The sequence below is a fragment of the Megachile rotundata genome, chromosome 4 (genome assembly GCF_050947335.1).
Source record: "Megachile rotundata isolate GNS110a chromosome 4, iyMegRotu1, whole genome shotgun sequence".
In the NCBI taxonomy this organism is placed as follows: domain Eukaryota; kingdom Metazoa; phylum Arthropoda; class Insecta; order Hymenoptera; family Megachilidae; genus Megachile; species Megachile rotundata.
In genome coordinates this window covers 10735198-10751516 of record NC_134986.1, presented here as the reverse complement: position 1 = coordinate 10751516, position 16319 = coordinate 10735198, and the positions used below count along the sequence as shown (strand labels likewise).

Genomic DNA, 16319 nt, shown 5'->3' with positions numbered 1-16319 from the left:
CCATATTACCACGTATCGAGTTGCCTCGCGTTATATCGCCATATGTTAAGTTTCAACGCACCGTATTACCACGTGTCGAATTGCCTCGCGTTATATCGCCAAATGTCAAGTTTCAAAGCACCGTATTACCATGTGTCGAGTTGCCTTGCGTTATATCGCCACATAACAAGTTCTAACGCACCCTATTGCTACTCGTCGGTTTATCACGCGTCGAATAGCCACGCGACAAATTGGAACATGTTATATCGCCGCGTGTTAAATTGCAACGTGTCGAATTCCCACGCATTAAGTTTAACGCACCGAATTATTACGTGTCGAATTAACACGCATGAAATTACCGCGCGTCGTATTACAACGCATTGCATTACCACGCGTTAAATTGCATTGTACTTTATTGCAATGGAATTACAATGTGTCGAATCGCGTAGGATTGTAACACGTTGTATTGCCACACCCCAAACTGCAACGCACTGTGTTACTATGCATCGAAGTGCAACACGCTATATTGCCACAGTCTACATTGCTACTCGTTACAACGCGTTGTATCGCCGTTCGTTGTATTACCACACTTTATTTTCAGTCATGTAAGTCTTCAGTGAATTCTACATTATAGTTTCATACAGATTATCAAAGTAATCTTTCTATATTACCCATTCTAAATTTCTATATTGCCCATTCTTTCGTATTTCATTAACCGCGTCCTTGGCAATATAGCAAAAGTTTACTACAATGGAATGCTAATGCAATGATCATACTAACAAATTATCTTTCAATAGTGTACAATATAATAACAAATATTGAATTTCAATGAATTATTTATCGCGTGCTAGAATGCAAAAGCACGTTCCACTGGTCTATTTTAATTCGCAACAGCGTTAGAATTACCTTCGATGATGGGAGTTTTCGAGCTCATTTCAGCAACTGACGGAAACACGACGGAACAAGCACCGCAACGATCATTTCCTACCGGAGATTTAATCAGCTCGGTGTTGATGTCGTTGATGCATTCGAGGCATTTCAACCACGTTCCCTTCTCGGCTTGCCACTAACCCGTCGTATGTGTACGCTCACGATAGGATAGTAGTCGCTTCATCTGTATGCAAGCATGCGACTAAGCCAATCTCTGTACGTTCTCCCGCAGAATTACAGGAGAACAACGGGTTCCACGGGGAATTAAGGGACACCTAAGGCCGTATGTGGCCTACAAGATGTCGCGATATCGATACCATTAGTCGAATACACCAGTCATTGACAATTTTACCCTTACTCCTTAATTCAATCTTGCTCCAAATCTTTATTGGTTCCCTTAAATATTTATTGACGTGTTTTTTATCTATATTTATTATAAAACATGTTTCATGATGTTGAAAATATTGTCCACTATTGGAGTATTAAAAAATGCTATTCATATTTATAGTATACAATGTACAGTGGGTAACAAAAGTAAGTAAACACTTAGAGCTTGTGGCAAAAAACATTTGTGTCAAAACAAATATGTAACTTCAAGAAACAAATTGTATATCTGCTGAAACTACATGAAATAATCTATATAATTATGCTGATAAAATGTTCATTAGTGCTGGATTTCCTCGTAAAAAATAATAAAGATTCACGGTATGCAACGAATATACGTTCCAAAAGTAAGTAAACACGACCGGCATTGTTCAATAACTTTTTAATACTTGCAATTTTGCAATTTATTTATAAATGACACTTATAGATTATTTCATGCCGAATCTTAATTCGTAAACTATTTCTTTGTAGTGGTTATCGTTTTCGAGAAAATTTGACTTAAAGGAAAATTGTAAATTTTCAACTTTGGAAATGTTTCACGGTCTTATAGTTGCTTTTATTCATTTTATTTTTATACCAAACTGTTCTGCAAATTCTCTTGAATAAAATGATATGAATTGTGATAAAATTGTAATTATTTAATTATGTTTAAATGCCAATGGAAGTGAAGAAGAAACCCAAGACTCGCCGTTGTCTGCTGATGTTTTTTAATTTATTTCAACGACTAAGAGTTTCAGAAAAATTCTAACCAGATCAAACGAAACAGTAAATATTACAGTTGAAAAAGGTACACAAGAAAGATAACAAATCGTGTTATGTTTTGAGTACATGTGTCAAACGTTTCGGAAAATTATTAGCACGAAATCCGAAAAACGTTCGTATAAAAAAGACGACGGTCAGTAATGAGTATCACTGCTGTAACTGCATATTCGCGTTGTGCAATGAAGAATAGGATTTCGGCCATTCATTTAACCTTACATTAAAGAATAACTAAACATGTAACAACTTCACATAGTAACGGCAGTGAGACTCATCACTGACCGTCGTCTTTTTTATACGAACATTTTTCGGATTTCGTACTAATAATTTTCCGAAACGTTTGACACATGTACTCAAAACATAACACGATTTGTTATCTTTCTTGTGTACCTTTTTCAACTGTAATATTTACTGTTTCGTTTGATCTGGTTAGAATTTTTCTGAAACTCTTAGTCGTTGAAATAAATTAAAAAACATCAGCAGACAACGGCGAGTCTTGGGTTTCTTCTTCACTTCCATTGACATTTAAACATAATTAAATAATTACAATTTTATCACAATTCATATCATTTTATTCAAGAAAATTTGCAGAATAGTTTGGTATAAAAATAAAATGAATAAAAGCAACTATAAGACCGTGAAACATTTCCAAAGTTGAAAATTTACAATTTTCCTTTAAGTCAAATTTTCTCAAAAACGATAACCACTACAAAGAAACAGTTTACGAATTCAGATTCGGCATGAAATAATCTATAAGTGTCATTTATAAATAAATTGCAAAATTGCAAGTATTAAAAAGTTATTGAGCAATGCCGGTCGTGTTTACTTACTTTTGGAACGTGTATTCGTTGCATACCGTGAATCTTTATTATTTTTTACGAAAAAATCCAGCACTAATAAACATTTTATCAGGATAATTATATAGATTATTTCATGTAGTTTCAGCAGATATACAATTTGTTTTTTGAAGTTACATATTTGCTTTGACACAAATGTTTTTTTGCCACAAGCTCTAAGTGTTTACTTACTTTTGTTACCCACTGTATATGATATATCATATATCATTTATCATATATCATATACATTGTATACTATAAATATGAATGGCATGTTGCATATGATATACATATGTAATGAAATACTTAATATCGTACACATATGATACATATAATGAAATATTAATATCTATATCACAAAATAATAACATACATGTAATATGCTCGATAATATTAAAAATTCACTAAAGCCGAAAATGCGATGTTTCCATAATAAGCGACTAATACGTTCACGTGACGAAACGAAAAATATCTATCAAAGTATCACGTACCGTGGACCGAACGCAATAGGGAAGCATAGCTAATTAAGTTTTCATTTGGCGAATTATTCGATTAAACAATCATCGTGCCAATAAACGGTTACGGGAGGGTAATTAATGCGGCGGTGTATAATTTTGTTACTATCCAGCGATCTGTTGATTAATGCGCGTTCAACGTATTATAAGCAGATGAAACGTACGACCAATCGGTTATCCGACTCGCGTTCAAACAATCGTTAATTGCACTCTTATTTTCCGCGCTCATCCTAACGGCAAACAGTACGCGATAAATCTGCCATAGGAACGTGGAACGACTATCCTGAATTCTTTAGAAAAAACTTCATTTCTTGTTACAACGGGGAAAATTGTTGATAATATATCTTTCATCGCTGATTTATTCGATACCGAATTTTAGCTGTTATTTGTTGGGGAGGATTTGTAGGCTTGTGATGGGGGAAATTTAAGATTTTGGGATTTGAAAATTTGGGGATTTGGGGATTTGGCACCTGAGAAATTTGGAAATTTGGTAGTTTGGTACCTGAGAAATTTGGAAATTTGGGAGTTTGGTACCTGAGAAATTTGGGGACTTGGGGATTTGGGGATTTGGGAATTTGGCATTTGAGAAATTTGGGGATTTGGGGATATGGCACTTGAGAAATTTGGGGATTTGGGGATTTGGCACCTTAGAAATTTGGAAATTTGGGAGTTTGATACCTGAGAAATTTGGGGACTTGGGGATTTGGGGATTTGGGAATTTGGCATTTGAGAAATTTGGGGATTTGGGGATATGGCACTTGAGAAATTTGGGGATTTAGAGATTTGGGGATTTGGGGATTTGGGGATTTGGCACCTTAGAAATTTGGAAATTTGGGAGTTTGATACCTGCGAAATTTGGGGACTTGGGGATTTGGGAATTTGGCATTTGAGAAATTTGAGGATTTGGGGATTTGGCACTTGAGAAATTTGGGGATTTGAGAATTTAGCATTTGAGAAATTTGGGGATTTGGAGACTTGCCACCTGAGAAGTTTGGGAATTTAGGAATTTGGGGATTTGGGAATTTGGCATTTGAGAAATTTGGTGATTTGGTAATTTCGAGGTTTTGTAATTTAGAGATTTGGTAATTTGAGAAGTTGGTAATCTGAGAGGTTGGTAATCTGAGAAGTTAGTAATTTGAGAAGTTGGTAATTTGAGAAGTTGGTAATCTGAGAGGTTGGTAATTTGAGTAGTTGGTAATTTGAGAAGTTTATTAGTTACGTTTACGAGAAGAATATTAGTTACGTTTTACATTCAGCCTCTATCATCATAACCGAATGCTAAAACAACACAGTCCACTATTCCAAATCAAATCTCCGCCAGAATAAACTTCCAGAACAGTGTTTTCAGATCTCGTTATCGCATACTAAGAAGTAACGTTCCCTTGTTAGTCTCCCATCCAGCGTTCGAGGGTTAATCAGAAGCTTGTAGCTCGCGACTGAACTTTGCCCCCGGAAATATGACGCTCGACTCGATTGAACCGCCGCGGAATGACAAGAAAGGGAAGCAACAGCCTCAAGAAAGGAAAAAAAGACCGAAAGACGAAAGCTAGAGACGAAGGAAACAAAGAGCAGAACGGAGAAGCGTCGTGGGGAGCAAACATTAATGCCACCCCGCAGACCGCAGATGTTGCGCCAATTACAAACCTCACCCCCGACGATGCGAGTATGTCTCCGTCGCTCTTTTACCCGGCAACTTCGAGCAACCCCCTTTCCACAGCCATAGAAAAGGAGAAACAAGGAGGAATAAGGCGTGTTCCGACTTACGAGCCCGATGTCGGATACCTTGCTGCCTCCAGCTCTTTGTCTTCTCTACGACAACCATGACGAAACTGTACGGAGCTTAGGCTGTATGCAACCCTCCGGCTGTACAAACGGACGATGAAAGGGGTTGCTTCGTTCAACGAGACACGAATTTTCGAAAAGACTCTCGCACTTTGTTAGATTAAATTTAGGGGCTAAAGGATTTTCTCTCTGTCATGGTGTAACGCTCTGTGCTACGGAGCTGATAAGTCTTCGAGGTTCGACCAAGCTGATTTTACTTACTGGGGATTTTCTGATCCTCTATTTATGATACTTCTAATTAAAGATGATAGTTATACCATAAAGATATTATGAAGATAAATGAAGATGTTATATGGGTTTGGAAATGGGAAGAGGTTCATAGGTAGACGCTGAGGTGCTTGTGGTACATCGAAGTCTGGATAGCTTCCGAAGTTTATATGGTTTTAGTGAAGACGAGTAAAACTTAACCCATTGTAAACATTTCAAGGTTATTTCATCGTGAAGACAAATTAAGGACGTCCTCTATTATGAAGAAATCCTGTGATACTGTATAATTGAACCATCCCCAATGTGACGCGACATAGAGCAAGAGGTTAGTTTCCAAATATCAAGCTTCTAAATGAACTTCTCGAAAAAAGAGAAAGAGTATCAGTATTCAAATATAAAAATGAAAAGAAAGAAAATGTACTTTGATTAATCTTCAAGTAAAAATTCATAATTTGGTATAAAACGAGAACACAAAAGGTAGCTAATAGATCTACCGTAGAATTTATTGAGATCCAAGTAAAAAAGGGTAGACAGTAGCCTATTTTCTTTTTCGCTGTTCATCTTAAAAGAAAGGGCTGGGAACAAGGATGAAGAAGGGACAGGGGGTGAAAAAGGGGTGGAAGAGGAGAACACGGAGTACGCCGGTGGCTGATATTATTCTTGGGTCTTCCTTGCTGGAGCATTATTAGTTCTGGCGTGTTAGCATACATGAAATATTGATGTTACTGGGAGAACCCACCCTCGGCTCGTTTTCCACCCTTCGATCCTTTCGTCGCGAGCCTCCCCCCACCCCTTTAGCCTTTTAGATTTTACACGTATACGAACATTTGCTTGTACCTACTACTTTGGCGACTTTTCTGCTTCGAGTTGTTCCCATTGTTCCTCTGTTTCTTTTTTTTCCCAGAAGTTTACTCTGCAGACGATTCTTATGGCTTTTGAACGCCATTGTTTTGCACCCTCGTTGTACGCTTCGTGATCGTTTTAGAAGTAATTCTGCTTGATTCTTTCTCTACCCTTCTTTTCTTTGGCAAGTTTCTTTTTTGCTTACTTTGTTCTGTTGTAATTGTTTCAAACGGCAAATTGTCCTAATTTTGCTTCTCTGCTGATCGTTTATTCATTTTTACCGCTCTGTAAGCTGGGGTAAAATTTATTTAACTTTCTGTTGTAATTTTTTGTCGGTTTTGAGAGATAATTTCTGTACACTCATTCAGTCACAAATTTAAATAAACATTTTCTGTTGACAATTATTTCAAAACTTCATGTATTATTTAAAAAAATAATACAACATAGATTTGTTGAAGTAGTACAAGAATATAATTGTGTGAACTCATTGATTATAAGTTGATTATAATTGATTATGAATTGTGATAATTATAATGAAGTATAAATTGTAATAATTATAATGAAATTATAAAATATAAATTGTAAAATTGTAATCATAAAATTTATTTTAAAATTAGTTATAAAATTACAGTTACAAAATTTGCATTTATCATTTAACAAGATAATAAACAAGATCGTGGTACATTATTTCATGTAGCATGCTTGCAACATTACTCATAAAAAAATTAAATTATTATATACTTCCTAAATTAAATCTGCATTTTTACCAAAAATTGCCATGATATAAATGTTATAAATATATAAATATTAATGGAATTCAAGTCTTGTTAATTTTTACGGACTTAAAATAAGAAATCCATCATTTTGACAAGTTAATTGCCTGAATTGAAACAGTTTTATTTCGAGGCTTTGAATTTTCCGTCACCGACGCCGGAGCGTTTCTTTCAATTTCAAAGCGAATCCGCGATTTCATAAATTCAAGTCAATAGAATAATAAACAGCTTGAAATTCTCGTTTACGGCACGGCGAAATGAATAAACGAAATATGCAGATTGCACGATAATTAATTCAGTTAAAGTACATAACATTACCTAGACGGAAAACTTGATGTTTCAAGCAGATGTTGTTTCATGTAACAAATTGAAATTACTAATTAACCGAATTGCATTAGTACATTTATACCGATAAACAATGGGACCAGACTTCCGTCCTTATACTTTCTCATAATCTTATCTTATTGTAGTCTCTTACGAAAATTCACAATTCTTTGTTTATAACATTTCTTAATTTATTGTAGAATTCTTATAACTTTTACCTTTGTTATTTCAGTATTTTTGGTTGTATTTAAGGTTGCAATTATGATATTAATTTATAGTAATATTTCTAGGTTTCAAGGTTGGAGAAGGCAGTAGGGTTCAGCAACAGTGCAAAGGTAAGTCCAAAAAGGTAAGAGTTAACACTTTTATAATAATGTTTGACAATGTGTAATAATACATGCAATAATGTGTTACAAAATGTTAAATCATAAAAAATCCTAATGCAGTATAAAATGAGAATTTCCATGCGAAAGTGATTAGTCAGAAATGGAAATCGCAAGAACAATTCGATCCACAGACACGTCAAATATGCTATCTGCTAGATTTCCCCTTATTTCGCAGCTAACTTTATCACGTTATTACATTTTTGTTGCATTTCCGCCTGGCTGCACCCCTTTCCACTTTTCCCGACTTTCCCACGAGAAATGTCTGAGTGATCGATGCGTTCTTCGAAAAAAGATCAAGATTGAAGAGAATACGTTTCACCGGTAGACTTTTACAGAAAGAACGTTTTTGTCACTCGCATTTGCTCTTCTCAAAGTCTCGCCAAATTTCCATGCTCTTCGTTCGCTAATCCTGCTTTCCATTTGTCACACTTTCCTTTTCCTTTTCTCTTTTAATACTTAAAGAATCGTTACGGGTTTAATCGTGAAATGGGTTAACCGGTTAAGACACTCGATAGGTTATGTTCGATTTAAGATTCGTTAACCTAAGATTTATTATGATTTATCTACGATTCGTTTCTGGGGATTCCTTACAAAATATGGAAGATCACTTTATATAATTATAATGTTTGTTTACTGATTTCTATTGATTTTTGTTGGTTATTAACTATTTTGTTGATTGTCGAGATGTGGACATGTGAGAAAAAATTCAAAATATAAGGATTTGAATATTTAATGCAAATAGTACGATCTTTAGAATATTTTTTTTTTATAGTTCTGTTTATTTTTGGTCAGTTATGTAAGTGTAAATAATTGCTCTTTTGTATTTTACTGTCAACCACATCTTCCTGTCATAACCTAAAATTTTTCTTACACATACATACTTATTTATTTTTGATCAATTATGTAAATGTAAATAATTGTTCTTTTGTATTTTACTGTTAACCACATCTTTCTGCCATAATTTAAAAATTTCCTTACACACAGATGTTTGTGTTTTATAACAATATAAATTAACATATTCTTGTATCTTTCACCCACATGTTTCTTGTTCGTTTGAAAAAATTATCATAGAGCCTCATGTACGTTTTTTTTTAAAAAAATCACCTATATAAATATTATTAACGAACATCATAATAAAACATATTATTACCAAAATATTAAATAGAACATTTTTAACTATATCATTTAATAATTAAACAGAGTTATGTTTCCCGATTTCTCTCAAAGTGACGCACATAACCCGTTAAACACCGTCAGCGTTTAAATATCCGTTTTCACTATTCGCAAACGAAATTCAGCAATTAAGCGATAAACTCACCTGGTTTCATGCTTTTCTCGTTGTGAATCGTCAGGGAGCTCGGGTTCCCGTAAACGGAGTTATTCATTTCGGCCATCAGTTCCCAATCTGCGGAGAAAATAGCATTTTATAGCAGCAGTCGCCAGGATTTTGTGAGAAATGAATTTTCAAAAAAAAAAAAAAAAAATATACGCTCGTCGTTGCTTTTTAACAGGTCTATACGCGGCCGTTGACGGCTCGCAAGGCTTTTCGTGTAAATAATAAATGGTGGCCATTCGGCTGGCGGTCGACCGAGTAAATTACTTTCCTTAATGGAACCGACAGATGTTAAGCTGCTTTCGAGATTTTCGTGCAAAGTGCACAGGAAAACACGTCAATGAAATTCGACCGTGATTTTAACGTTCTCTGTCGCGAGAAACGTCTTTTCACTGTCATTATTTGAAAACTGATCGAGGTTCAAAGACTGCTTTCTTAGGTTAACAAATTACTTTGCACTTGAACTGTTATTCTGTTTGATTCATTCAGTTTGATACATTTTCTTATAAATATATTTTAACTGATAGAGTATTGTATAGTATCTATAGTATTCTACATGTGGTAAACATAGTGAAGCAGGCAGTGGCAATTAACCCCTTGATCAGGCGCGTCAGTCAGAATTAATCATAGCTTAAAACAGACGAAGAATTTTACAATTTTTCCAATTTGTCTTCTTTACAATTTGAGATTAAAAATTTTCAGACTTAGACATTTGGCAGATTAGAAAGTTAAAAATATCAAATTTAATGATCTTAAAACTCGCAACTTTACTTTCAAGATTACATATTCAAACTAATAGCCTAAAACTACGAACCGCAAATAATAAATAAATAATCCAATAAAGCAGCCTTAACGATCCGCAAGACCACAGAGAAATCGAAGGTTACGAGCTCTTCAATCTCGTTATCGGTAGAAGCATCCCGGCAGATAAAATATTATTTTTTCCCCGATTAAGGGAGGTTTACGAGCTCACCTTTCTTCGGCATCTCGGTGGTGGATGGACTGGGGCTGGTGCTCGGCGGCGTGGACTCTGCAACGAAAGAAACAAGTTTTTATTTTTAATTAAACTTTCTACCCTTGCATCGTAGGCGCGTGGCCCGTTAGTAGCGTCGCGTTTCAGGGTGCTTTCGCCAAGAAGGAAGGGTGATGTTGGTAGTTGAGGGGTTGGGAAGCTGCAGGGACCCGTTATGGATCGCGCCACCTGTTACTAACTTCGTCCTCAAACGTATTAGCCATCCTGGCGCCGGCCACGTTGCCCAAACTCCAAGATCATATTTTACACGCTACCTACCACTGACCTTCTACATCCCCGATTCGACCCTTTGTGAATACAGCTGAATAATTATTCCTGATATCGCCGTTTGTTACGCTCGGATTTAACCCTTTTGAAATATTTTTCCTGGATGCTTACGTATAAACATTTTTATATCTCATTTACCTACAGGTTAAGTTTAACTCGTATTAACCTCTAGGCAAATTTTATGCATTGAATATTTAGGAAGATGTTTCCGCGATCACCGTAACTTTCTTTGATTGTACGATACAAATGTATACAGGGTATCTCACAAGTAGTGTAGGTCCCTATGATTAATGTAGGTCCCTGTGAATAATGTAGACATAAATGTGACTCAAATTTGCAATATAAACTTAGATGATTGCAGTGCTATTTTACAATACCTTATCATTTGTCTACCTATACTTAATATGAACTTTATGTGACTAATACAGTGTAGACATAAATGTGGCTAAAATTTGCAATATAAACTTAGATGATTGCAGAGCTATTCTACGATACCTTATCATTTGTCTACCTATACTTAATATGAACTTTATGTGACTAATACAGTGTAGACATAAATGTGGCTAAAATTTGCAATATAAACTTAGATGATTGCAGAGCTATTCTACAATACCTTCTCATTTGTCTACCTATACTTAATATGAACTTTATGTGACTTATACAGTATAAACATAAATGTGACTAAAATTTGCAATATCTTCACCAAAACTACATAAAGACATTGCTTCCGTAACAATGCAAGTATAGTAACTTTATAATCGAAAAACTAGAAATTGCTCAATTGACCACGAATTTGTGTCGCTATAACCACAGCAGCTCCCTGACGCAGTTGTTCAATAACGAGTTTGATTAACCCTTTGAGTCGCGAGTTTAGCAGAACGGTATTGGACTATTTTATGCTCGGAAATTAGTTAGGTACACGTGACACGTAATCACGGCGTCAGTCGATTAACTAGTTTCGAAATATGAAGATTCGATCGAAATCGTAGAAATTACCGAAAGTTCTCGGGAATAAACTGGTGATACGTACACCACGAAAAAGTCATCGTTATTTGTCAGGAAAGTCTGAGCGATTGCCGGTGTGTGTGGAACGCCACTGCTCCTAGAGATATTTCTACGCTACCGAAAGTAAATAGGATGGGATGACAAAGTATGCTTCTCGGCAGACGTGTTTACGCGCTTGGACATAATGCAAATACGTGGTTGCAGCCTTTACCATAGAATCAGCTTTAAATTACTTCCATGCTCTTCTTTTTCAACGGTACGCGATAGTAAGTCGAAATTCTTTAGAAACTGAACTATTCAGTTATTTTGCACCTCATCGATTATTTTTGTTGTATCATGTAGGATATTTTATATGGAGATTTATATGTTCATTCTTATTTGACCTACATTGTTAATTTTTTTATTTTTATTTATTTTTATTTACTTTTTTATTTGTATTCTTTTATTGTGTTAATGTTCCTTCTTTTATTTGATCATTTTTTGTGAAATTTCCTTTTTATTCATTTACTTATTCATGGGCACATTTTTTTTTACTAAATCAACGAATATACGAGACAATTAATTTTTGATAGCGAAACACAATTGCATGTAATATAAATCTTTGCATCGAGATTCGATATAAACTTTGAAAATGCATCGAAACCTTCGTTAAACCGAAAATGCGGGTAATGATGATTGAAATAATTTAATGTTCTCCGGTTGCAATTAACTTTTATACCAATCTGTCTCGTCTACCCCGTGAAACGCTGTAAATCGTGATTCCACCATAACTTGGCGAATAAATTAACGAGTTTCTGGTAGCAGAAGGATATTTTCGTTCGGCACGTCGGTCGACGAGGAAAAATTCATGATTCAGGTCGTTTACATGGTGTCTCGTGTATTTATAAAGACAACTTCCATTTAAATGGAGAAAGAAAGTAATGTAAGCGGATGTTCCAGAGGAGAGGTAGGAATACCGGTGCCGTACAAATCCGTGGAAAGCTACTTTATTCTCAGACATTTCTTATTTTAGCTTAATTCGTCGGCACCGAAATCTCGCGTTCATTTTTATGACGAATTGCTTTAATTTTCTTCCCGGGGAAGTGATGTCGGATTAAAAAGAAAGAATAACGAACGTTTGTTTTATATCATTTGCCCTTCTCACGATATTTCACGGTCGGAATCGCAGTTTAAACGTAATCAAGTTTTCGTGCGGATAAAAGTTATACGACTTCAAGTAGGCTATAAATCGTCGAACATACTTTGAAATTTAATAGATGAAATACCTTAGTGATACTAATAATTGAAATCTTATTGGAACACCTGATTGGAACTAATAATTGAAATTTTAAATTGAAACACTTTATTCAAACTAATAATTGAGACTCATAATTGAAACTTATAATTGAAGCACACAATTGATATTAATAATTGAATTATTTAATTGGAACATAAAATTGAAACACTTCATTCAAACTAATAATTCAGACTCATAATTGAAACTTATAATTGAAGCACATAATTGATGTTAATAATTGAATTATTTAATTGAAACGTATAATTGAAACGCTTCATTCAAACTAATAATTCAGACTCATAATTGAAACTTATAAATGAGGTACATAATTGATGTTAATAATTGAATTATTTAATTGGAACATAAAATTGAAACACTTCATTCAAACTAATAATTCAGACTCATAATTGAAACTTATAATTGAAGTACATAATTGATATCAATAATTGAATTATTTAATTGGAACATAAAATTGAAACACTTCATTCAAACTAATAATTCAGACTCATAATTGAAACTTATAATTGAGGTACATAATTGATGTTAATAATTGAATTATTTAATCGAAACGTTTGATTGAAACACTTTATTCAAACTAATAATTCAGGCTCATAATTGAAACTTATAATTGAAGTATACTATAATTGAAACTAATAATTGAATTACTTAATTGAAAAATTTAATTGAAACTGATAATTGAGACATTTAACTGAAACTAATTGAGACACCTACTTGAATGTGACAACAGAAACTAATGCATGAAACACCTAACTGAAACTAATAAGTGAAATTAATAATTGAAACTAGCGCAAGAAACACCTAATAGAAACTAATACCTGAGACACCTGTTCGAAGCCAGTAATCAGAGAAGCCCTTTAAAAATTAGTATTTCACCTAATAAATAAATACGACGATCATTTAATTAGAGAATCAGGCCCAGATTCTGTTGGATCGCGGGGCGTAGGCAAAGAGAAGCGTTCATTTATCACTTTTGCAAATTGTCGATGGAGGTAAGAGACATTAGGATTCGTGAGAATGGCGACGAGAAAGAAACGGCGAGAGAACCGAGAGAGAAATAGAGTGAAGACTTGCCATTTTGTAGGCGACTGAGTGGCAGACGAAGGAAAGAGAGGATAAAAGGCGAGCGGAAAAAGACGACGAGAAGAAGGAAAGACGGACAGAGAAGTATATATAGCCGAGCAGAGACTTTTCACTTTTGATTTATCGCGCCAACTTTTATTTCTCCCGGGAGATATTAAAACCCGTTGTCCCGGCCATTTAACTTCGCCCACCTGATTGATGATTGGACCGGCTAAACGCCGTCAGTTTCTTTCGATGCATCGATTCTTTCGTCATTCGCGATTAATTCTAGAACGAGATGTTCTTAAAATTCTATGAAAATTCATGTTCACACTTTCAAGGGATTCAATAGTGCAAGTTTTAGTTATTTATTTATTTACAAGTCCACAGCTGCTTGGACTTGTGTAACAATGTCATAAAACGTTCCTTTTATACCTAATTTCAGTATTGGAAAAAGGAAGTAATGGAGACAAGTCAGAATTTGAAGGATGTTGTAGCAGACTTGTTTTTTCGCCAAAAATTCACGAACACACAGTTCACATGGTGCCTTATCATGCAACAGAAACCAACTTCCCGGTGCTCGTTTTCGGGCCTCACACAAACGATCCTCTTCCACAAATGTTCCATAACACCCAGATAATATTCGCCATTAACATTTTGTCTCTGTGGAACGAATTCCCGAAGTATAATTCCTTTAGAATCGTAAAAGCAAATTAACATTGTCTTCTCGAGGGACTTCTAGAATCGCAATTTTTTTGATTTTGGAGAGCCTGGAGATTTCCATGTAGCACTTTGGCGCTTTGTTTGAGGTTCATACTTGAAGCACCAAGTCTCATCACTAGTTACAATTGATTCCAGGAATGTACAGTTTCGTCTGGCTGTTTTGATAAGATCCTCGCAATATTCAACGCGAGCAATTTGTTGCGCTTGCCCGTGATTTTGTGACACGGTGACGAAAGGTTCTGTCGCATAAACGCTATAAGTTTACAATTCGTTGCTCGATTCCAATAATGATTGTTGTGTTTTGTAGGGGAGGTATACTATTTTCAGATAACATATTTTAATAGATGGTAACAGTTTTAATAGTTTTCTCTACTATCAGCCTCAATCTCAACAAATGGTTTCAAAACTTTGAAGAGATTCGGTCAAATTTCGCGCGGGACAGAGAGCATCTAAAAGAAGGAGAAAGACATAGTACAATTCACTTCCGGTAAAGTTTACACGCCACACGCGACTATTTCGAAGTTCCGTCGCTCGCGAAGGTAAGTGAACTCGTTAAAATCTTAAGGCACCTTAATTAGCCTAATAGCATCATCCTTTTTCGTCGGTCCATCAGCGACTACTCCCGTCCATCGCTCCATCCAATTTCTTCTTCTTCTCCCGGTTGCTTCGCCTAAGACTTGGAAGCTGTTCAAATATTGCCCGGTGTACTAATTCCAATTAGTGCATTTTGCCTGTAACAGAGTCTCCTCCTGGTCTTTCTTGCTGTTCATTCTCGGAAAAACGAGCAAAACCGTCGAATGTTTTCCTTACGGTGGACTAGCCAACCGTGTGATAAAGTCGGATGTTACTTTATGCATGCTAAATGAATATAAATTGGAAATTAAATTGCACCGTAATCAGCTGGGGGTGGAACGAGTGGAGGGTGAATTATAGAGCACGACGAAAAAAGGGAGATTCCAATTTCGAATGAAAAATGTACGATCCTCTTTACCTGCCGCGAGTTTCGCAAGAAAAGGTCTCGTCGATTGTCTGATCCTTGCAAGCTTTTCGCATCAATCACTCGGTTAAAGCACTGTCTATACAATTATTCTTGTATGCTTGCGATTATGAACAGTGGGTTTATCTTTGTCTTGGGTATATTGACGTATGTAATATTGATATTTGAGTCAGGTACTTGCATTAATAGAATTTCGAATTATTTGTCTTATTAATTCGTCTTCGTTATTTTGAGGATTTATTCGATGAATATTAGAGATGAACTTTTGGAACGTTTTATGTTTAGCACAGTGAAAATTATGACACTAGAATTTATGAATAAGTAGGGTCAATATGGACGATCAATTATCGATTTCATCCTTAATGAAAAATTTTCAAACTTCCAAGTTCAAATATTAAAAAATTTCAAAGTCCTACTTCCAAGATCAAAAAATTTCAAACTCTACAAAAAAATTCGCCACAACCAAAACACGAATATTCCAACTTTCCAAAGTGCCTAAACAACCCCTAACCGCCTTTAATTACTCGTAACAGGTTTAAAGAACCCACGATTCAATAAGTGTAATAAATTTCGTTCCACTCCGAAAAGAGTGTATCACCGCAGCCACCCCTCTTCGCGTGCTAATAAAAAAGCATGCATTTATCACTTTTATCCGTGCTTTATCATAGTAACCGCAGCGAGCTCATAAAACTGTATTATCCTTGTACGTGTGCGGGGAAGTTGGTTTTTATCGGGCATACCGATGAAATCCACCCCCTTTTCTCTTGTTTTACTCATCATGCTCTTGGCCTGTCCTCTTCTGGTAGCCCCGTGATTCCATTTTACGT

General features: G+C 35.4%; 1 protein-coding gene across 2 annotated transcripts in view; it reads right to left on the bottom strand.

The window, feature by feature from the left end:
- LOC100880785 (lachesin) overlaps positions 1-16319 on the bottom strand; it is a 292742-nt gene that overhangs the window by 18216 nt on the left and 258207 nt on the right. For both annotated transcript variants that reach the window (XM_012281448.2, XM_003701653.3), the window contains exons 8-9: positions 10085-10141; positions 9097-9183 (exon numbers count right to left, since the gene is read on the bottom strand). In XM_012281448.2, coding sequence (XP_012136838.1) covers positions 9097-9183; positions 10085-10141 — 144 coding nt within the window. The remainder of the gene's footprint in view (positions 1-9096; positions 9184-10084; positions 10142-16319) is intronic.